Raw genomic sequence first — 20,536 nt, 5'->3', positions numbered from 1 at the left:
GCATGTCAGCAGGGCTGAAGCGTGTGACAATAGTGTGTTCCCGGCCCTGTGTCATGGCCATCATTGAGCGGGGTCAGGCTGGGATTTGCCCTGTGGGGGGGATTCAGCAACCTGGGGGTGGCCGGCCCCCCCTGGAAATCGCAGCCTGGCCGAGTCAGTGCCAAATCTGCCTCCTCCAAGGGGTTAAACTATTTCTGCAGCCCCTGGGGACCTGCCCCATGCACGGCCCCTGCCCCACGGCCACAGCCCCGGCCCCAGCCCCCTTCAGCCTCCTCTGTTCCTTCCCCCCACAGGGAGCCAACATCCTCATCAACGACAATGGGGAAGTGAAACTTGGTGAGTCACATCCCAGCTTGGCCCCTATAGGCTCTTCCCCAGGGCGGGAGGCATGGCTGGGGCATGGCTATGGGACAGCTGGGAGATCTATGGGGCATGGTTAAGGGCAGTTGGGGGGATGCACTGGGGTAGGGGGCTGAGGGTCCCGGGGGTGTCGGGCGGGGGTGCCAGGATAGGCTGATGGGCGTGGGGGGCACAGGCTGGGTTTGGGGGGTGCAGTGTCTGATACCCACCCAAGGCCAATTGAAGCCTTTCCTCTCCTCCCCACAGCGGATTTTGGGATCTCAGCCCAGATCAGCGCTACCTTCGCCCGCAGGATGTCCTTCATCGGCACCCCCTACTGGTACTGGTGGGGCAGGCGTCCAACTTGGCTCAGCCCCAGCCAACTTGCATTGTCGGGGGTGGGGGGCTCACAGTGCCACTGAGGGGCCGATCTCCGGGCTGCGTGTGTCTGCCACGCGGGAGCAACGGGCATGGATTATGTGTGGGGGGGGGGCACAGTGTGTGTGTAGGGGGGGCGTGTAGCGCATCACCGGTGCAGCACCTCCTGCTGGTTGTCTTGGGGATTAGCTCGATTCCGGCCCGGAGCACCCTCTGCTGGCCAATGTCTCACCTGCCTCAGGCCTCCCCCCCCCCGTGTCCCTCCCGGACTCCGGTGCCCTTTTACCTTGGCTTGCTGCCCCAGCAGCACCCCCCCACGCTCTCTAGGTCTCCCCTCCCAGAGGGGCCCCCGACGCTCTAAACCCACCTTGCCTCAGTGGCTACTGCCAGTCGTCATCCAGCCCTCCCGCTCAGTGGGGCGGACTGCAGTCTCATGGCCACTCACCATTGGCAAGGAGGTTGGACCGGCTGCCTCTGGCTAGCCCCGGGCTGCACCTCCCAGCCCCGGTACCTGCATAGGCTGTTGCCAGGCTGGAGCTCCCCAGCCCTGCTCCACTCCAGGGACCCTTTTCTCCCCGGCCGCCAGGACCCTCACCCTCCACCGCTAGAGAGAGACTGACTCAGCTCCTGGCTCACAGCCCTTCTATAGGGCCAGCTGTGGCCGGATTGGGGCGTGGCCCCAGCTGTGGCTGCTTCCCCAATCAGCCTTTCACAGGAGGGGGGGAACTGCCCCGCTACAGAGGGGCACAGTCTGTCTGTCTGTCTGTGTGGGGCGGGGAAGCACGGTGCGTGTCCCCCAGGTGTGAGTGTGTGTGTGTGTGTGTGTGTGTCCCCGTCCCCCAGGTGCACGCTCTGTGTGCGTGCGAGCCGGGCAGGCGTGAGGTCATCCGGTGGGGCTGGTTTAGGGGGCGGCTCCGGGCTAAGCAAGGGGGGAACACAATAGAAATGTCCCCCCGGGCCCCAGTGCCTCCATCAGGCCTGCCCCATCCCCAGACACCCACCCCGGCCTCACCTGGGGCCATCCCCCTGCCCCCAGCCAGCCTGCCCACCTGCGTCCCTTCCCCGCGCTCTCTTCCCGTGCCAGGATGGCCCCCGAGGTGGCAGCGGTGGAGCTGAAAGGCGGCTACAACGAGCTGTGCGACATCTGGTCCGTGGGCGTCACGGCGGTGGAGCTGGCCGAGTTGCAGCCCCCCATGTTCGACGTCCACCCCCTGCGGTGAGTGCCGGGTGCGGGGCCTGCCATGGGGGAGCCCCGCCCCTTCCCGGGTCCGAACCCGCCACCCGGGGGTCACACCGGGCCTGCGATGGCTGCAGGGCGCAGGGAGGGACTGGCGGGGGCAGAGCGGGGTGGCTGGCACCGGGGAGGATCAAGGCCCCGGCTGGGCAGAGCTGAGGGACCCAGGAGTCCGGGCGGCCGGGCCCCGGTTCTCGCCGGGAGTTGGCCTTGCAGGGGGTGAAGGCAGGAGGCTGCCGGAGGGAGCGAGCCGGCCCCCACCCTGCAGAGCCAGGCGGCCGCGCGGTTCCCCCCTTGCTCTGCACACAGGCTTGGGGTGGGGGCAGGGGCGGGGGTTGTCTAGGAAGCCCAGGTAAGATCAGAGCGCGCCCCTCACTCGGTACCCCCACATGGCGTGGCGCCCACAGGCCGCCCTTTCATGCTGCATCTGGAGCCTACCCGCACCCAGGCCCCTTCCCACCCCACCCCGCGGGGCCCCTGGCTGGGGGGCACGGAAGCCGAATCCGAGCCAGAAACCAGCCTGGGGTGGAGCTTCTGGGGCATGGGGGGGAGGGGGAAGGGCGCACCGCATCCAATCTGTCTGTCCCTGATCCACCTCCCGTTCCTGATCTGCCCAGGGCCTCAGCGCATTGGAACGGGCCCATCTACCCGGCCTCCCGGCTCCAACGCTGGCTGTGTCTCCTACCCCTAGCAGCCTGCAGCACCCCCCCCACCTGTCTCCTTCCTGACCCTGCCAGGAGCTGGGGCTCTGGAGCCTGCGAATGGCTGGCCCCCGCCCTGCAGCAGGGAGTCCTGCCAGTTAATGAACTCCCCACGCCCCCCTGCACCTGGGTCTGATGCCCCCTTGTGTCCCTGCAGGGTGCTGTTCCTGATGTCCAAGAGCGGCTACCAGTCGCCGAAGCTAAAAGACAAGGCAAAGTGGTGAGTGGCCCTGGCTGCAGGACTGACCTGAGCCCCATTGCCTGCTGCCCTTTGTGACTCCCAGGGGCCAGATGTGGCCGAGGCCTGGCCCGCGTGGGGGGACCCCCTGGGGAGGGGCGGGAGCTGGTTAAAGTCAGGGAGGGGCGGCCCCCTGCCACGGGTGGGAGCTGCCGGGCTGGTCCCGGTTCCGGGGTCCTGGGATCAGATTCTGCTGGGGCTTGGTGGGTTGCGGGGGAGGCTGGGAGCCAGGACTCCTGGGTTCTATCCTAGCTCTGGGAAGGGAGTGCTGTCTACGGGTTAGAGTGGGGGTCGTGTGGGAGCCAGGACTCCTGGGTTCTCTCCCTGGCTCTGCCACAGCTTTGCTGTGTGACCTGAGTCAGGTTGGGTCCCCTCGCTGGGCCTCAGTTTCCCCTCTGTAAAGGCGGGGGCTGGCCCCATCCCTGGGCCTGGCCCCATCCCTGGGCCTGGCCTCCCTGCCCAAGGCCTTCAGCTTCCCAGTTGTGTCCCCCCCCAGGACTCCGGCCTTTCACAACTTCGTGAAGGTGACGCTGACCAAGAACCCCAAGAAGCGGCCGGGTGCCACCAAGATGCTGAGCGTGAGTAGGGAGTGGGCGGGGGCAGGCCGTGCCCAGGGGGGCTGCCCGTCTCGGCGTGCGCTGGCAGCCGGCCCAGCCAGTCCCCTGGGCAGGCGGCTTGCCCGGCCCATGGCCGGCTGCCCCCCAACCTCACCCCCGCCCCCGTCCCTCCCTCCCCAGCACCAGTTTGTGGCCCAGCCTGGCCTGAGCCGGAGCCTGACGCTGGAGCTGCTGGAGAAGCTGCGTAACCCGGACAAGCTGCCCCGCTGCTGTGAGCCGGAGGAGGAAGAGGCCGAGGTGAGATTCCCGGGGGCTGCGGGGGGGGGCTGTGCGGGGGGGGCACACAGCTCCCAGCTGGCCCTGCCCCCCGGCCTGCCCCCGCCATGCTCAGAGACCGAGAGGGGGTGTGGGACCGTGGGGCCGTGCTGGCGGGACCCCTCCCGACTTAACCCCCCCTGTCTTCCCAGCGGCCACCCCCGGTGCCCCAGCGGATCCACTCCACACACCGGCACACCCGCGCCGAGCGCAGTAACTCCGACATCAACCGTACGTCCCCCCGCCCCCCGCTGGGACCCCCGCCCCGCCCCTCCCCGCAGAACCCTTTCCTTGGTGGGACCCCCCCCCCGCTGGGACCCCCACCCTGCTCCTCCCCCTGCTGTACCCTTTCCCCTGCCATGCCCCTCCCCGCAGAACCCTTACCTTGGTGGGACCCCCCCGCTGGGACCCCCGCAGAACCCTTTCCTTGGTGGGACCCCCCCACTGGGACCCCCACCCTGCCCCTCCCCCGCAGTACCCTTTCCTTGGTGGGACCCCCCCCGCTGGGACCCCCACCTTGCCCCTCCCCCGCAGTACCCTTTCCTTGGTGGGACCCCCCCCGGGACCCCCACCCTGCCCCTCCCCCTGCTGTACCCTTTCCCCTGCCGGGACCCCCCCCCCCGCCATGCCCCTTCCCCAGCTGTACCCTTTCCCCTGCTGGGACCACCCCCACCCCCGCTGGGACCCCTGCTGTGCCCCTTCCCCTGCTGTTCCCTTTCCCCTGCCAGGACCCCCCGCTGGGACCCCTGCCCTTCCCCCTGCCATGCACCCCCCAGCCCAGAGCCCACTGTGCCCCCTGCCTGTTCCCCTCGCTGCCGGGACCCCACCATGCCCTTCCCAGTGTTGCGGGGTGCTCTGGGCTGCCAGGTGGGGTGGCCAGGCAGGGTCCCGCTGGCAGGCGCATGGGGGTGGGGGGTGGGGGAGCTGGATGCCGGGAGCCGCCCCCGCTCACCCGTGGTTCCGTGTCACGAGCCGGCGCCACGCGTCCGGTCTCAGCGGCCTCTCGTTCCAGTGCATCCCATCAAGATCCGGACCCGCTGGAAGGAGCCGACGCCTCCGTGCCACGTGGTAGGTGCTGCCCGTGTTCCCCGCCCCCTGGCCTGCGGCTCCCCCCCGCACCAGCCCCTCCAGCGGGCACTCCGGGGGAAGCTCCGCTAGCTGGCACCGGCAGTGTGGCTGTTATCCTCCGCCAGGCCATCCGTCGCGGCTCCTCCCACCCACCAGGGCCCCCCCGCCAGCCGCCCTTCCGCCCCACACCCTGACTCGGCAGCCCCCGGGGCTGGGCATGGCTGGGAACACGGCGCCGGGGGCGGGGTGCCCGGGGTCTGAGCTGAATGGCCCGGCGTGGGCAGAGGGATACACCTGCTGGGGGGCCGGGCTGATGTGAATCCCGGCCCTCACCCTGCTTCTCCCGTCTCCCCACGGCCAGGAGATCTGCCTAGACCTCAGCTACGCCAGCAGCGGCAGCACCCCTGGCTCCATGGGCAGTGCCAGGTAACGGCCCCGGGCCCCATGGGGGGGGGGTGGACCAGCCCTGGGGCCTTGCTGGGAGGGGGGGGTTGGACCAAGGGAACTTTGCTGCGGGGCAGGGGGTAAGAAGAGACAGCTCAGGGGTGCCCGTAGAGGGGAGCAGGGGGACAGGCTGGGCCAGGAGCCCTGCTGGGGTGTGTGGGTCAGATGGGCCGGCCCAGGGGCCCCGCTGGGGGAGGGGGAGAGAGGGGCCGGCCCAGGGGCCCCACTGGAGGGAATGGGGAAGACGGGCTGCTCCAGAGGTCCCGCTGGGGGTGGGCGGAGAGGGGCCGGCCCAGGGGCCCCGCTGGGGGAGGGGGCAGGGAAGAGACGGGCCGGCCCAGCCCAGGGGCCCGTTCCAGGCTGCTGCTCCAGCTGGCCCTGGGGCCTGTCCCGGCGCCAGCCGTTGGCCACACTCTGACTCAGGCTCCGGCTCCTTCACAGGGTCAATGTGTCGGACTCAGACAACGACTACGACGATGTGGACATGTAGGTGCCTCCCCCACCCCTGGGGCTCGTCCAGCTGCAGGGACCCCTCCCCCCCAAGGGGGCTCAGCTTGGCCGTGGCACGGGGACTCCCCCAAGGCTTTTGGGAGTGCAGAACTGTGATGGGTTCGGTCACAGAGACCCCCTTGGGACTGTCACCTGACGTGCTGGAGTTACCTCTGAGTCCGTTTTCCCTGCCAGCTTGGGACTCCAGAAGCCTGCCTTGTTGAGCCAGATACGCCAGCCTGCTGCAACCCAGACCCAGGGTCTGGTCCATGCCCTCAAAACTGCAGATTTAACTGAAAACCACACAACACCCAGACACCCAATGGGATCCAAACCCCCAATAAATCCATTTTACGCTGTATAAAGCTTATACAGGGTAAACTCATAAAGTATCCGCCCTCTATAACACTGATAGAGAGACATGCCCAGCTGTTTGCTCCCCCAGGGATTAATAACTTACTCTGGGTTCATTAATAAACAAAAGTGATTTTATTAAGTACAAAAAGTAGGATTTAAGTGGTTTCAAGTAATAACAGACAGAACAAAGTCAGTCACCAAACAAAATAAAACAAAACACGCAAGTCTAAACCTAATACATTAAGAAACTGATTACAGGTAACATCTCACCGTCAAAGATGATCCAATAAGCTTCTTTCACAGACTAGACTCCTTCCTAGTCTGGGCCCATCCTTGCCCTGGTATAGGTCTTGTTAGTTCCCGCTCAGTTGGTAACTAGGGGTTTTCTTACGACTGGCAGCCTTATTTGTTCTCTTCCACCCCCTTTTATAGCTTTGGCGCAAGGTGGGAATCTTATGTCTCTCTGGGTCCCCACCCCTCCTACATGGAAAAGCACCAGGTTTAAGATGGATTCCACCATTCTTGGCAGCTTTTGGGAGGACAGAACCATCCTAGCCTGGGCTGCACCGTGTGTAGCCTTGGCTGCCATGGGGCTGGGCTTCGGCCCCTCTGCAGCCAGCGGCTTTGCCCTGTCCCCCCATTGCCCCTGACCCCCTGTGGCCCTACCCCCATCTCCCCTGCAGCTGGCGGCTTTGCCCCCCACCCCACGGGATCCCACATGGGGTCGGGTCAGTGGTTCATGATCTCTCTCTTTCCCCCTCGGTCCCATCATGCAGCCCCAGCAGCTGTGACCCGGCCAGGTACGTGCCCCCCTGCCCGGCATCAGGCTCTGGGGGGTGGGGCTGGGGGCTCTGTTGCCTGTCCTGGCTCACAGGGTAGCGCATGGCCCGGGCCGAGTGCCCCTGGGCTGGCACTGCCTGATGCCCTGCAAGCCGCCGCCAGAGACATGAGCTTGGCCAGGCATGAGGGGCTGGGGCATGTGGGTAGTGGGGGGCCCAGGGTCATGCCCAGTTCTGGGGGTTGGGGGGCTCCTAGGAGGGTGAGGACCCCAGCAGGTGGGGCCTGACCCCCCCAGCACAGTGGGCTTCTGGCCAGGGCATGGGGCTGGGGGTCCCTGGGGGTCTGAGGGATCCCTGTACCAAGCGTGGTGGGGGGGCAGTCTTGGGTCAATTGTCTGGGCTGTGGCGTGGGGGGGATTCCCGGGGGGACCCATGCTGACTGCTCTGTTCTGCCCCCAGGCCCACGCTACCACCAGACACCGACGTGCCACCCCCCCTGCCCCCCAAGGTGAGTGCCCACTGGGCGGCGCTGAGGGGGGAGGCTGCGTAGCATATGCCAGGGCTGAAGCAATGGGAAGCTTGTCAGGTCCCCCCATCTGACCCACCCCCCAGCCAGCCCGGTGCTCCCCCATGTCAGATCCTTGGGCCCAGCCAGCCCGTAGCCCTCCCGTCTGGCCCACCCCCCAGCCAGCCCGGTGCTCCCCCATGTCAGACCCTTGGGCCCAGCCAGCCCGTAGCCCTCCTGTCTGACCCACCCCCCAGCCAGCCCAGTGCTCCCCCATGTCAGACCCTTGGGCCCAGCCAGCCCGTAGCCCTCCCGTCTGACCCACCCCCCAGCCAGCCCAGTGCTCCCCCATGTCAGACCCTTGGGCCCAGCCAGCCCGTAGCCCTCCCATCTGACCCACCCCCCAGCCAGCCCATAACTTCTTTTATTACCTTGCTGGTTACTCGGAAATCCAAACAACACAGTTCCCTTGAAGCGATCCAGCCTTGGGCCTCCATCCAGGTACCCGTGCCAAATATGCTGCTTTCTAGGAAAATCTTATTTCGTTGTATAAAAGACCAGGTTCTGCCAATCCCAAGGGATCGGACACGTCACCTCCCAGGTTAATGAGTATTCCAGATCTTACCCAAATACACACGACAGCCGATTCTTATTAACTACACTAAATGTCATTAAGAAAACAGCAGAGAGAGAGAGAGAGAGAGTAGGGTTAAAAGATCACTGGACAGACAGACAGGAGTTCAATGCATTGAGGTGCAGAGATGGGGAGCTCTGTAGCCGCAGCGAGTTCTTTCCGAACGAGTTCATAGGTCACCGGCCAATGTCCAAATCTCATATTCAGGGCGTACCAGCATAACTGGGCCCTCAGTCTTGTGACTCAAACTTCCCCTGGAAAAGCCGAAGCAGGTGACAGAATCCGGACCCAAGGATCTCTTATACAATTTCATGTCCTTTGACAAGGTGGGGTTCCTCGGGAGCTAAGGGTAATCAGGATGGCTTTGGAGCAGGTTCATCGCTGCGGGTACTTAGCTGTAGAATTAACATAGGACCATTTGCTTGTTCCTCCCCCATTCCCAGCGCACTTCAAAGAGAGATGAATACTGAGATCTCCTGGGGTTACAATTCATTTAAATGCTAGGATCTTCTTTCCACCGCTGAATGATCAGACTACAGCATAGACAGGGACTGTTGACTACGTTGTGGCCCCTACTCCTACATATGTAGCTACACAAAAACACAATTGTTACCTCCCCTCGTGTCTTTTGAGGGTTATTTATTTTGCAGGATGTTTAACCCTTTCTGGCCATGCGTCACACCCCCGCATCAGACCCACCTGTCCAGCCAGCCTGGTATCCCCGCCCCGGGGTCCCCCTAGACCCACAACCCCCCATTCTCCTGCTGTCTCCATCTGACCCCCCCCGTCTTCAGCCCAAATTCCGGAGCCGGTCCGACGAGACGCCCGCTGAGGAGACGCGGCCCCAGCCTGGGGGACAACTCCTGCAGCGCCCCGGCACCCCGGCCTCCCTGGTGCGGTGCTCCAGTGGGCCCGTGGGGAGCTGGACCCCGCACCCCACCCAGCACGCTGACCCTCGCCGCTCCCACCTCTCGGCCAGCTCAGGTGAGTCGGGGTGGGGGGGGGCAGGATGAACAGGGCTTCTGCTTGGGGGCTACAGGCCTGGAGTGAGGGGTGATGGGGGGAGGGGGCCGTGGATGGGGAGTGAGGGGTGATGGGGGGAGGGGGCCGTGGATGGGGAGTGAGGGGCATCAGCAGAACTGGGGGTCAGCAGGTCAGGAGTGAGGCATGTTGGCAGAGCTGGGGGGAGCCTAGGTCTGGGCTACCAGGGGGCTGTGGGTTGGGAGGGCAATGGGGGGAGGGGACTGCAGATCAGCAGTGAGGGGCACTGGCAGGCCTGGGGGGCTGTAGGTTGCGAGTGAGGGGCAATGGGGGGAGGGGGCTGTGGCTTGGGAGTGAGGGGCGTTGGCAGAGCTGGGGGGCTGCAGGTCGGGAGTGAGGGGCTCCCAGGCCAGGGTGGAGGTCTGAGCCCCCCAGTGGGGTGCAGGAGTCACTGAGGCTGAATGCAGCCCTCATGGCACCTCTCCATGGGGCGGGTGTTTGGGGCTTGGGGAACCAGGCCAGAGCGACATAGCACCCTTTGATCCTCACCCCATCCCCAGATCCCACCCTGTGGCCTGGACCCCGAAGCGAAGAGCCCCCCATCCTGCCACCCAAGACAGACAAGAAACGGAGACAGGTGAGACCTCCTCCCAGCACAGCCCTTGGCTATAGACAGTGCCTGGATGGGGGCCCGGCCCTGCTGCCCCATGGGCCGGGGGTGCCGAGGTAGGGGCCTGGTTCTGATGCCCAATGGGCCAGGGGTGCCCGGGTAGGGGACTAGCCCAGCTGCCCTGTGTCCGCATATTGGGCTCTCCATAGCCCCTGGCTCCCGCTTGGCTGCAGCGACCCGCCCCCCCGAGTGAGAGGTGGCGGGGGGTCACTGGGGGGATCGTAGGGTGGAGGCCAGGGCCTGGAGCTGCTCAGCCCCCGTGGCTGCTTGTCCCCCCAGGATGGATCCCTCTTCAAGAAGGTCTTTAACGGCTGCCCCCTGCACATCACGGCCACGGCCACCTGGACGCACCCCAGCACCCAAGGTAGGGGGCATGGGTGGATGGGGGTGCTGGGGGGGCGGGCACTGGGGAGCAGGCGGGGGATGGGGGCGTTGTGGGGGGCAGGTGCTGGAGGGCAGGTGGGGGATGGGGGTGCCAAGGGGGGCCAGGCGCCGGGGGGAAGTGGGCGGATGGGGATGCCGGGGGGGGAACACGGGCACTGGGGGGCAGGCAGAGGATGGGGTGCCAGGGGAGGGGCAGGCAGTGGGAGGGACAAAGGTGGGGGGTGGGCAGAGGATCAGGGTGCCAAGGGGTGGTGGGCAGGGAATGGGGCTCCCAGGGTAGAGGGTGGGCAGGGTGCAGGAGGCCCCAAGGTAGGGGGAGAGCAGGGGGCCCCTCTGCCTGTATCCCTCCCCCCCAGACTCCCGTGCCAGGACAGGCCTGGACTTGTGGGCGGACCACAGCGCCCTTCCCCCACCGAGGTCTGGGCAGTGCAAGGTTCAAATCTCCCCCTGCCCCCGTCCCCCGCTGCCCCAACCCCCTCCCCCTCCCTTCCAGACCCACATCTGATCCTGGGGGCTGAGGAGGGGATCTTCACCCTGAACCGGAGCGAGCCGGAGGCCACGCTGGAGCTGGTGAGAGCCCGGGGGGGACACCCCACTCACCTGGGGAAGGGGTGGGTAGAGGGGGCAGTACATCCGAGGGGAGGGGAGGGGAGGAGAGGAGGGGCAGGGGGCTGTATGACCCATGGGGTGGGGACAGTATGGCTCATGGGATGGGGAGGGGCAGGGGGCAGTGTGGCCCATGGGGTGAAGGGGGAGGAGCAGGGCAGCAGAGGGGGGCGCAGGGCAGGCCGGCACGGCCCGTATGGGGCAGGGGCAGGGGCAGGGTGGGGCGAGTGGGGAGGGGCAGAGCAGGGCGGCCCATGGGGCGAAGGGGGAGGGGCAGGGCAGCAGAGGGGGGCGCAGGGGGAGAGGCAGGGCGGCCCATGGGGCGCAGGGGGAGGGGCAGGGCGGCCCATGGGGCGCAGGGGGAGGGAGGGGCGGGGCAGCAGGAGGGGCGGGCCGGCCCGTTTGGGGTAGGGCAGCGGGGGGGCGTAGGGGGCGGGGTGGCCCGGCCCGTGGGGGGCAGGGCAGCGGGGGGGGCGTAGGGGGGGCGGCGGCCCGGCCCGGCCCATGGGGGGCAGGGCAGCGGGGGGGCGCAGGGGGTGCGGCGGCCCGGCCCGGCCCGTGGGGGGCAGGGACTCGCTGGCGCCCCCTGGCGGAGGCCGGCCCGAGCCGCTGACCCGTCTCCCCCTCTGGCAGCTCTACCACAGCCGCACCTCGTGGGTCTGCTCCATCGGCAACGTGCTCATGTCCCTCTCGGGTGAGCCGGGGGGGCCCGTCCGCGCTGCGCTGGGGCGGCTCTGACACGGCTGGGGGGGGGGGGGGAGACGGCAAGAGAGGGGACCCGGGGCTGGACCAGCAGGGGGCTGCGGGTCAGGAGTGAGGGGCACCGGCAGCGCGGGGGGGGGGGGCAGGGGGCTGCGGGTCGGGAGCGAGGGGCACCGGCAGCGCGGGGGGGCTGCGGGTCAGGAGCGAGGGGCACCGGCAGAGCTGGGGGGCTGCGGGTCGGGAGCGAGGGGCACCGGCAGCGCGGGGGGTGGCAGGGGGCTGCGGGTCGGGAGCGAGGGGCACCGGCAGAGCTGGGGGGCTGCGGGGCGGGAGCGAGGGGCACCGGCAGCGCGGGGGGTGGCAGGGGGCTGCGGGTCGGGAGCGAGGGGCACCGGCAGAGCTGGGGGGGGTCCCAGTCTCTCCCAGCGGGCTCGGCCCCAGCTGACCCCCCCGCCCCCCGCAGGGAAGACCCCCCAGTTGTACTCCCACAGCCTGACCAGCCTGTATGAGCAGAGCAAGCGGGAGCAGCGCCCCGGCGTGCACATCGCCCCCCACCGGCTGCTGCCCAGGTACGGCAGCGCCCCCAGGGGGCAGGGCCGGGGGGGGGTGGAGAGCGGCTGGGCGGGACAATCAATCAATGAGGGCAAACCCCTGCCTGTCCCTGGGGGGCTGGGCTAGGATCCGGGGGGGGGAGGGTTTTTTCGGGGCCCCGGGGGGGGGGGGGCTGTTCCCACATCCCTGCATGGCCAGCTCCCAGCCCCCGCCCCCTCCTGGAGCGGGCGAGTCCCCAGCCCTGGGCTGTGCCCATCGGCTGGTGACCCCAGGCCACCCCCCCAGCTGCTCCCCCCGCCCCAGGCCACCCCCCCAGCTGCTCCCCCCTCAGCCGGCTGCGCTCTGCTCCGCAGGAAAAACGCCATCTCCACGAAGATCGCCGACACCAAGGGCTGCCGGGCCTGCTGCGTGGGTGAGTAACACCCCCCCTGCCCCCCCATGTGCCCCCCTGCACCCCCGGACACCCGCTCCCCTCAGCACAGGCCCCCCAGCCCGCTCTCCCCACCGCACGGGCTTCCCCGCCCCCCCCCCGGACCGCGCCCCCTGCTGAGCCTGCCCCCACCCCCCCTGACGCCGCCCCTGCTCCCCACAGCCCAGCATGCGCGGACCGGCTGCCACTACCTGTGTGGGGCGCTGGAGGCCAGTGTGGTCCTGCTCCAGTGGTATGAGCCTATGCAGAAGTTCATGCTGGTGAAGGTAGGGACCACGGTGGGGGGCTGGGGGTGGCGGGTAAGGGGAGGGGGTGGGGGTGGTGAGAGCTGGGGGTGGCGGGTAAGGGGGGGTGGGGGTGTATGAGGTGGGGTGAGGTGGGGGTGGTGGGTAAGGGGGGGGTGGGGGTGGTGTGAGGTGGGGGGCTGGGGGTGGCGGGTAAGGGGAGGGAGTGGGGGTGTATGAGGTGGGGGCTGGGGGTGGCGGTGTATGAGGTGGGGGGCTGGGGGTGGCGGATAAGGGGAGGGAGTGGGGGTGTTTGAGGTGGGGGCTGGGGTGGCGGGTAAGGGGAGGGGGTGGGGGTGGTGTGAGGTGGGGGCTGGGGGTGGCGGGTAAGGGGAGGGGGTGGGGGTGGGGTGAGGTGGGGGGCTGCGGGTGGCGGATAAGGGGAGGGAGTGGGGGTGTACGAGGTGGGGGCTGGGGGTGGCGGGTAAGGGGGGTGGGGATGTGTGAGGTGGGGGGCTGGGCCGTGCCAGGAGCAGGAGGAACGGCCGGACCCGGCCCTGCCCCCTCTCACCCGCCCCCCCCTCCAGCACTTCGACTTCCCGCTGCCCACCCCCCTGCCCGTCTTCGAGATGCTGGTGGCGCCGGGCGACGAGTACCCGACGGTGTGCATCGGGGTGAGCCCGGGGCCCTCGCCCGCCCAGCCGGTCCACTTCCACACCATCAACCTCAACTCCCTCACCTCCTGGTTCACCCACACCGGCGCCGGTAAGGGGGCGCCACGGGGGCTGGGCTGCGTGGGGTGGGGGCTGTGTGTGGGGGCTGGTTGGGGGGGGTCGGGGCTGTATGGGGTGGGGCTGTCGGGTGGGGGCAGGGTTTGGGTGGGGCTGTGTGCTTGTGTGGGGGGCTGATTGGGGGCGCAGGGGCTGTGTGAGTGGGGCTGTTGGGTAGGGGCAGGGTTTGGGTGGGGTGGGGCTGTGTGCTTGTGTAGGGGCTGATTGGGGGGGCCGGGGCTGTATGGGGTGGGGCTGTGTGCCAGCCAGGGGAGGGCTGGGCTGTGTGTGGGGGCTGGTTGGGGGGGGGCCGGGACTGTGTGGGCGGGGCTGTCTGCTTGTGTGTGGGGGGGCTGATTGGCGGGGCTGTCGGGTGGGGGCCTGTGTGGGGTGTCTGACTGGGGGGAGACAGGGGCTGTGTGGGGTGGGGCTGTGTTGGGGGGGGCTATGTGCCAGACTGGGGGGGGCAGGGGCTGTGGGGGGGGGCTGCAGATGCCATGTGCCCGGTGTGGAGGAGACCGGGGGGGGGGGCTGGGGGTGTGACACGTGGCTGGGACATGGGGCGCCCCCCCCCCCCGGCTCAGCCCGGCCCGGTCTCTCTGCAGACGTGTCCTGCCCCGGCCCGGTCCAGGTGAGCCAGGTGGACAGCGAGAGGGTGTTGGTGCTGCTGGACAGTAAGTGGGGGGGGGTCCGGCGGGTGCCCTGGGGGGGGCGGGGGGAATGGAGAGCCGGGGGGGGGAGGAGGCCGTGCACATGGGGGGCCGGGGGTCATTGGTCACGTATGGGGGGGCTGACGGGTCAGGCTTGGGGGGGGAGGGGTGCCGGCTCCAGGCTGTGACTGACCCCCCCCCGCTCTGCCCCCCACCCCCCAGGGAGCGTGAAGCTCGTCACCCTGCAGGGCACCCTGGTGCGGAAGCTGCCGGCCCCCGACATCACCTTCGACGTCGCCGTGGAGACCATAGGTGGGTGGGGGCAGGTGGGGGAGGGGCTGCTCCCCTTCTCCCCTCCCCCGGCGTACGCCCCCCACTTCCTGTTCCCGCCAGCCGGGCAGCGGCTTTCGGGGGGCTGTCAGGCGGTGCCGCCCCCCCCTCGTGGGCTGCGTCTCAGCGAGGGGGGGGCCGCCTATACCCAGCCCCACACCCCAGAGCTGGCTGCATCTCACCCGCGGCTCCCTGTACGCTGCCCTCTGGACGCTGCATTGGGGTGGGGGGGGCTCGGGCAGGCGGGTCCTGGGCACCGGGGGGGGGCACGTGGGCTGACCCGGCTCCCCTCTCCCGCAGCGCTGGGGCAGAACTGCATGCAGGCTTTCTGGCGCCACGGCGTCCAGGTGTGGGACTTCGCCTCAGCACAGGTATGGCGCTCTGCCCCCCCCATCGCCCCCTGCCCCCCCGAGCCCCTCCCCCAGCCCTGACTGGCCCATGGACGCGGCTCCCCCCGCAACCCAGCCCCCCACTCCCTGCTGAGGCCTCCCCCCTGACCCAGGGAACAATCCTAGTGCCAGGCACTATTCACCACCCCCCCCGCAGTGGTGGGCCACCTGGCAGGGCCAGGGAGGTTGGGGGGTGGGGGGGATGATCCAGCTCCTGGGGCAGTGGGAGAAGGGGGGGGAGCGTTTGCAGGGGGGGGTCATTGGGGCAGCCTCTCCCTGCAGTGCCCCCCCAATGCCCTACCCTCTCTTGTAGCTGATCAAGGAGCTGCGGGACCAACGCTGCATCTTCCGCCTGCTGGGCACCCACAGGTAGGGGTCAGCCCCCCAGCACCCACTGGTAGGGGTCAGCCCCCGCAGAACCCACAGCTAGGGGTCAGGCCCCCGGGCACCCACTGGTAGGGTCTCTCCCCTCCCCCCAGGCACCCACAGGTAGGGGCTCTCTCCTCCCCCCAGGCACCCACTGGTAGGGGTCAGCCCCCCAGCACCCACTGGTATGGGTCAGTCCCCGCAGAACCCACAGCTAGGGGTCAGGCCCCCAGGCACCCACTGGTAGGGTCTCTCCCCTCCCCCCAGGCACCCACAGGTAGGGGTCAGCCCCCCCCCCCCGGGCACCCACTGGTAGGGGCTCTCTCCTCCCCCCAGGCACCCACAGGTAGGGGTCAGCCCCCCCCGGGCACCCACTGGTAGGGGCTCTCTCCTCCCCCCAGGCACTCACTGGTAGGGGTCAGCCCCCACAGAACCCACAGCTAGAGGTCAACTCCGCCTTCCCCCCTGGGCACCCACTGGTAGGGGTCAGTCCCCTGCCCCAGCACCCACAGCTAGGGGTCAACCCTCCCTCCCGCTGGGGCACCCACAGGTAGGGTCTCTCCCCTCCTTCCCCAGGCACCCATAGGCCGGGGTCCCCCACCTAGCCAGGTTTTGGGGGGAACAAATCCAATGGCCACAACCCTCTGGGGCCCTGGCTCATGAGGACAGGGGGCTGTGGGGGTGTCAGGGGCTGTGAAGTGTCATCTGCTGCCTGACCCCCACTCTTCCCCCCCCAGCACGGTTGTCTTGGAAACACGCCCCATAGACGACACCCACAGCAACCTCTACATCCAGGAGTGACAGCCCCACCAGTGTGGGGGGGGGGAACGGACTCACCCCCCCAAGAAGCTGCTCTTCCCCAGAGAGTGTCCACCCCGGGGCCAAGGACCCGCCCAGCCACATGGGCCGCGACAGAGAATCAGCCTCCGGTGCCCCCACACTGCACAGACTGGGGGGGGGCTGAGCGGGCCCCAGGGGTGTCATTGTTTCACCCCCTTTTCCATACCGTGTCTGTAATTATTCTGCCTCAAAAAAGTAGGAAAATCACGACTTTGCTCTTTTCTGCCCCCCACCCCACGATTGGGGGGGTAGCCTACCACCCCCCTCCCCCCCCCCCGCAATGAAATCAGGGCCCCCTCAGTGCAGGAGACATGCCCAGCCTGGCCTGCCCCTGTGCACTGCCCCCCCCCCCCCGCCCCGCTGGGTGGTCCCCAGTACTGCACCCCCCAGCCCTGGGCCGTACACCGCCCCCTCCCCCGCTGGGTGGTCCCCAGAACTGCAGCCCCCAGCCCTGGGCCGTACGCTGCCCGCCCCCCACTCTTCTGCAGCGAATGCCCAGACCCCACCCTACTTGTGTCCCTGGGCTGCCTCACTCGGGGGTGGACCCAGGTAAGGGACCAGGCAGGTGGGGTGGGGGTGGGGTCTGTAATATGACAGCAGAGCCAGAACCCAGGTGTCCGGGCTCCCATCCCCCTCCAGGGGGTCAACAACAGAACCCAGGCGTCCGGGCGCCCATCCCGCTCCGGCGACAGAGCCCAGGCGGCCGGTGCCGCCCCCCGCGGCTGCAGGAAGGAGGAGGCTCAAGGCCGGTGCAGCACGCGATCACCTCTCGTTTATTGATCAGGAAAGGGGGTCTGGGCACAGCGCTGCCCCCTGCAGGCCCTGGCCTGGCAGCCCCGCAGCATAAAGCCGCGTTTGGGGGTGCCCGGCAGGCTCTGTGCACAGCCCCCTCATGGGGCAACAGTGAGTCCCCCCCAGCACTGGGGGGGGGGGGCAGCTATAAAAAGGCACTTGGGATCAGCTCCCGCCCAGGACCACCCACAAGCGGAGACCTGGGGGGGATCAAGCTGGGCCTGGGGGGGGGGTAGTGGCTTCCCAACCCCCACCTGGCCTCTGACCCACACTCTACCCCCCCCCCCCCCCCGGGCCCAGCAGGTGGGTTTCAGTGTCTGGCCCTGCCGGGGGGAGATGCCAGCAGGAGGGGTCGCGGGGGGAGATTAGCAGCAGCAGTGCCCCCCAAGGACTGGCGCCCCCCCAAGGGGGCACGGGATCTGTGCGGGGTGGGGGGGGGTGTCCCGTCCGGTTCTAGCCCAGCTGGTCTTCGTATTGCTTGCGGAAGCAGTCGCCGGCGGGGAAGAAATCCCAGCAGCGCTCCTGGTACATCTTCCAGACGTAGGACTCCTGCCGGGGGGCACGGGGGGATCAGCACCCTCGGCCAGACCCCAATCCTTACCTGGGGCAGATGGCCCCTCTCAGAGCCTAGGGGTCAGACCCCTAGGATCCTCCAGCCCGTATCCCGCTCCCATGTGGGGCCGACCCCTGAGATCCTCGAGCCTGTATACCCCTCCCCCTTAGGGCCGACCCATGGGATCCTCCAACCCGTATCCCTCTCCTCCTGTGGGGCCGACCCTTGAGATCCTCGAGCCTGTATACCCCTCCCCCTTAGGGCCGACCCATGGGATCCTCCAACCCGTATCCCCCTCCTGCTTGGGATCCTCCAGCCCATATCCCCCTCTCTTGTGGGTCCGACCCTGGGCCCAGTCCCACCCGCTGCCTGGTGGTGCTGGGGGGCTCACCTGGCCCGTGTGCTCCGTCTCGTCCTTGTTGATGAGGTACATCAGGAAGAACCTGGGGGAGTGAAGGGGGGGGGGGTCAGGATCCAGGGGCACAGGACACAGACCCCACCCCCCATTTAACCCCATGAGCATCACACTCAGCAATGACTTGGGAGCTGCAGGGCCAGGAAGGGGTTAACATGCCCCAGTGGGGCTGGGGCAGGGGCAGGGCCCACCCCCCTGCATTCCCACGGAGATGGCCCTACCCCCACATTAGCCCCACCCCCTGTCACTCAGATGGACTTGACCCCACCCCCAGGTCCCCCGTCACTTGCATGCACTTGGCCCTGCCCTGGCTTCCCACGATCTTGGCCCCGCCCCTGGCTCCTCCCCTGCCCGTGGCCCCGCCCCCAGCTCACATGTAGTTGGCCAGGTTGTGCTCCTCCAGCGTGTGGCTCTCGAAGCCGTGGGGCGTCGTGTCGAAATAGTCGCTGCCGATGCCGCAGATGAAGCACTTGGTCTGTGGGGGGGCGGGGGGCGCAGGGATGAGAACCCAGGTGTCCTGGCTCCCCCGCCCCCCTCGGTGGGGTAGGGTGGGGATTGGCTGCCCAGCCCGGGGCCACCCTCCCGCTCCGCAGCACGGAGCCGGGTTCCCCCCCGCTCCAGGGCCCAGCGCCTGCCCCCCCAGACGTGGGGGTGGCCAGGAACCCGCCCGGCCCAGCGTGGGGGGCGGGGGGAGATAACAGGGGGGCTGGGGGCCTGCCCGGGGTGGAGGTGGGAGGAGTGTGTCACACCTGAGGGGGTCTGCCGGGGAGGGGGGGGGTCACTCACCTCCATGTCCTCCTTCACCTGCTCCTGCTGGTCGCGCAGCTCCCCGAAGGCGTCGATGATCAGGCCTGGGCAGAGAGAGGGGGGCGAGGAGCCCCCCCAAGTCACCCAGGGACCAGCCTACCCAACCCTACCCTCCTCTCCCACACAAGAGCGGGGCCTGGCCCCCCACCTCAGCACCCACAGCTGACAGAATGCCCCGTCCTGTTCACCCCCCATGCCAGCACCCTGCCCCTGCTCACCCCCCAGCCCAGTGCACCCGCCCCTGCTCACCCCCCATGCAGCCCCAAGCCCAGCGCCCCCCTGCTCACTCCCCAGCCCAGCACCCCTGCCCTGCTGACCCCCCAGCACCGGGCCCCCTCCCGCTCACCCCCAAGCAGCCCCCAGCCCAGCGCCCCCTCCCCGCTCACCCTGGATGATGGCCAGCAGGATGACGATGACGAAGAAGAAGAAGGTGATGTCGAACACCACGCGGTAAAGCTCGTACTCGTCGCCGGCCGGGTCCTCGATCTCGTCCCCGATGCCCCCGCCCGCCCGCACCCCCACGTACATGTGGAACAGGTAGCACTGGGGGGGGAGACACGGGGGGGGGTGAGGGGTGCCTGACCAATCAGAGACAGGGGGGACCCAGACGCCACCCCTGGAGCCATCAGAGAACCCCCCCCCCCACACACACACATTGGGCCCTTGTGCCCCGGGCCCCCTCCACAGCCGCTGGTGGGACAAGGCCCCCCCTCCCCCCCCCCGGGCAACCCCCCCGCTCACCGTCATCATGTCGTCACATTTCATGTCCGGCTCGTCCTCGTCCTCACTTTTGTTGTAGAACTTGCGGAAGAAGTTAAAGGCCACCACGGTGTAGAGGTAGACGACCACGGCCAGCAGCCCCACCGTCATCGCCAGCTGGGGGGGCACGGGGGGGGGCTGGTACTGCCGCCAGAGAGCACCTGGCCTGCCCCCTCCGCCCCCCCCCACTCCCACCGTCATCGCCAGCTGGGGGCGGCACCAAAGCTCCCCCCCACCCCTCCAGCGCAGCCTCCGCCCTGCTCCCCACCGTGACCCCCCCAGCCCCCCACCGTCATCGCCAGCTGCGGGGGCACGGGGGGGGGGCTGGTACTGCCGCTAGAGAGCACCTGGCCTGCCCCCTCCGCCCCCCCCCCCCCCACTCCCACCGTCATCGCCAGCTGGGGGCGGGCACAGACAGCTGTCCCCACCACCGGAGAGCATCCCTGTCTGCGCAGACCCCCCCCCCGCTGCCCCCCGGCTGCCCCCGGCCCACCTGCTTGCCGTTGTGGGTGACGGAGGAGAGGATGGTGCGCAGCGTCTTGACGCCCATGGCGATGTCCAGCAGGTGGGCGGCGAAGAAGAAGTTATTGTAGTGACCCAGGAGGGACATGACCATGTACCAGACCAGGTAGAGGAAGGACTGCGGGACAGGGGACAGGGGCTGGGACGGGGGCACCTCCACGGCGGGGAGCGGGGGGGGGACTCCGGGTCTCCCCCCAGCTCCCCAAGATCAGGGCAGGGAGTCCCCCTCCCCCAGGGGCAGGGACAGGCCACGGCATGAGGAAAGACCCAGCCCTTCCGTCAGCACCGCTGTGCCCCTCACCCGGGCATCTGGTCTGGTCCCACCCCCCCGCCCCCGCATCTGCAGCCTCCCTCAATGACACCCCGCCCCACCGCCGATCTGAGGCAGCTGGGGGGGGGACGGGCCTCGATACAAGCCCCCCTGCCGCAGCCCGAATGCAGGACAGGCACACTCTGCCCCCCGGCTCCCGCCCATCCCTTGCCCCCCCGCCCCATGACCCCCCTTCGCTGGGCCCCACGACTCCCCCCCCAGGCCCCACACACACACCCCGGTCCCTATGACTATCCCCCTCAGGTCCCATGACTCCCCTCCCCCCATGGGCCCCACGACTCTCCCCCCGGGCCCTGCACTCACGTTGTCGGTGAAGATGACGCCGAACTTCCAGAGCTGGTACTTGATGTCGATGGACGTGATCCTGAGGGAGTGGCAGGGTGAGCCAGGCCACCCTCCCCGCCACCCGGTTCCCCCCTCCGAGC

The 20,536-nt window shown here is 68.6% G+C and overlaps 2 protein-coding genes across 12 annotated transcripts in view; one reads left to right on the top strand and one right to left on the bottom strand.

The window, feature by feature from the left end:
• Positions 1–16,139, top strand: part of MAP4K1 (mitogen-activated protein kinase kinase kinase kinase 1) — a 33,864-nt gene extending 17,725 nt beyond the window's left edge. For all 4 annotated transcript variants that reach the window (XM_048833525.2, XM_075122452.1, XM_075122453.1 and 1 more), the window contains 26 exons: positions 294–336; positions 607–679; positions 1,802–1,933; positions 2,810–2,872; positions 3,387–3,468; positions 3,628–3,744; positions 3,915–3,993; positions 4,775–4,830; positions 5,192–5,256; positions 5,716–5,760; positions 6,897–6,920; positions 7,359–7,407; positions 8,833–9,022; positions 9,580–9,656; positions 9,969–10,053; positions 10,567–10,643; positions 11,313–11,373; positions 11,845–11,950; positions 12,287–12,345; positions 12,526–12,629; positions 13,175–13,352; positions 13,963–14,031; positions 14,230–14,319; positions 14,638–14,708; positions 15,040–15,095; positions 15,830–16,139. In XM_048833525.2, the coding sequence (XP_048689482.2) occupies positions 294–336; positions 607–679; positions 1,802–1,933; positions 2,810–2,872; positions 3,387–3,468; positions 3,628–3,744; positions 3,915–3,993; positions 4,775–4,830; positions 5,192–5,256; positions 5,716–5,760; positions 6,897–6,920; positions 7,359–7,407; positions 8,833–9,022; positions 9,580–9,656; positions 9,969–10,053; positions 10,567–10,643; positions 11,313–11,373; positions 11,845–11,950; positions 12,287–12,345; positions 12,526–12,629; positions 13,175–13,352; positions 13,963–14,031; positions 14,230–14,319; positions 14,638–14,708; positions 15,040–15,095; positions 15,830–15,893 (2,115 nt within the window). In that variant the 3' untranslated portion in view covers positions 15,894–16,139. The remainder of the gene's footprint in view (positions 1–293; positions 337–606; positions 680–1,801; positions 1,934–2,809; positions 2,873–3,386; positions 3,469–3,627; positions 3,745–3,914; positions 3,994–4,774; positions 4,831–5,191; positions 5,257–5,715; positions 5,761–6,896; positions 6,921–7,358; positions 7,408–8,832; positions 9,023–9,579; positions 9,657–9,968; positions 10,054–10,566; positions 10,644–11,312; positions 11,374–11,844; positions 11,951–12,286; positions 12,346–12,525; positions 12,630–13,174; positions 13,353–13,962; positions 14,032–14,229; positions 14,320–14,637; positions 14,709–15,039; positions 15,096–15,829) is intronic.
• A 538-nt stretch (positions 16,140–16,677) lies between these two features.
• The window catches only part of RYR1 (ryanodine receptor 1), a 99,599-nt gene continuing 95,740 nt past the window's right edge, over positions 16,678–20,536 (bottom strand). For all 8 annotated transcript variants that reach the window (XM_075122344.1, XM_075122341.1, XM_075122345.1 and 5 more), the window contains 8 exons: positions 20,415–20,475; positions 19,752–19,898; positions 19,241–19,375; positions 18,886–19,042; positions 18,479–18,543; positions 18,067–18,167; positions 17,669–17,720; positions 16,678–17,273 (listed from right to left, as the gene is read on the bottom strand). In XM_075122344.1, the coding sequence (XP_074978445.1) occupies positions 17,178–17,273; positions 17,669–17,720; positions 18,067–18,167; positions 18,479–18,543; positions 18,886–19,042; positions 19,241–19,375; positions 19,752–19,898; positions 20,415–20,475 (814 nt within the window). In that variant the 3' untranslated portion in view covers positions 16,678–17,177. The remainder of the gene's footprint in view (positions 17,274–17,668; positions 17,721–18,066; positions 18,168–18,478; positions 18,544–18,885; positions 19,043–19,240; positions 19,376–19,751; positions 19,899–20,414; positions 20,476–20,536) is intronic.

The sequence above is a fragment of the Caretta caretta genome, chromosome 23, assembly GCF_965140235.1.
Source record: "Caretta caretta isolate rCarCar2 chromosome 23, rCarCar1.hap1, whole genome shotgun sequence".
Classification (NCBI taxonomy): Eukaryota; Metazoa; Chordata; order Testudines; family Cheloniidae; genus Caretta; species Caretta caretta.
This window is presented reverse-complemented; position numbering and strand designations above follow the sequence as displayed.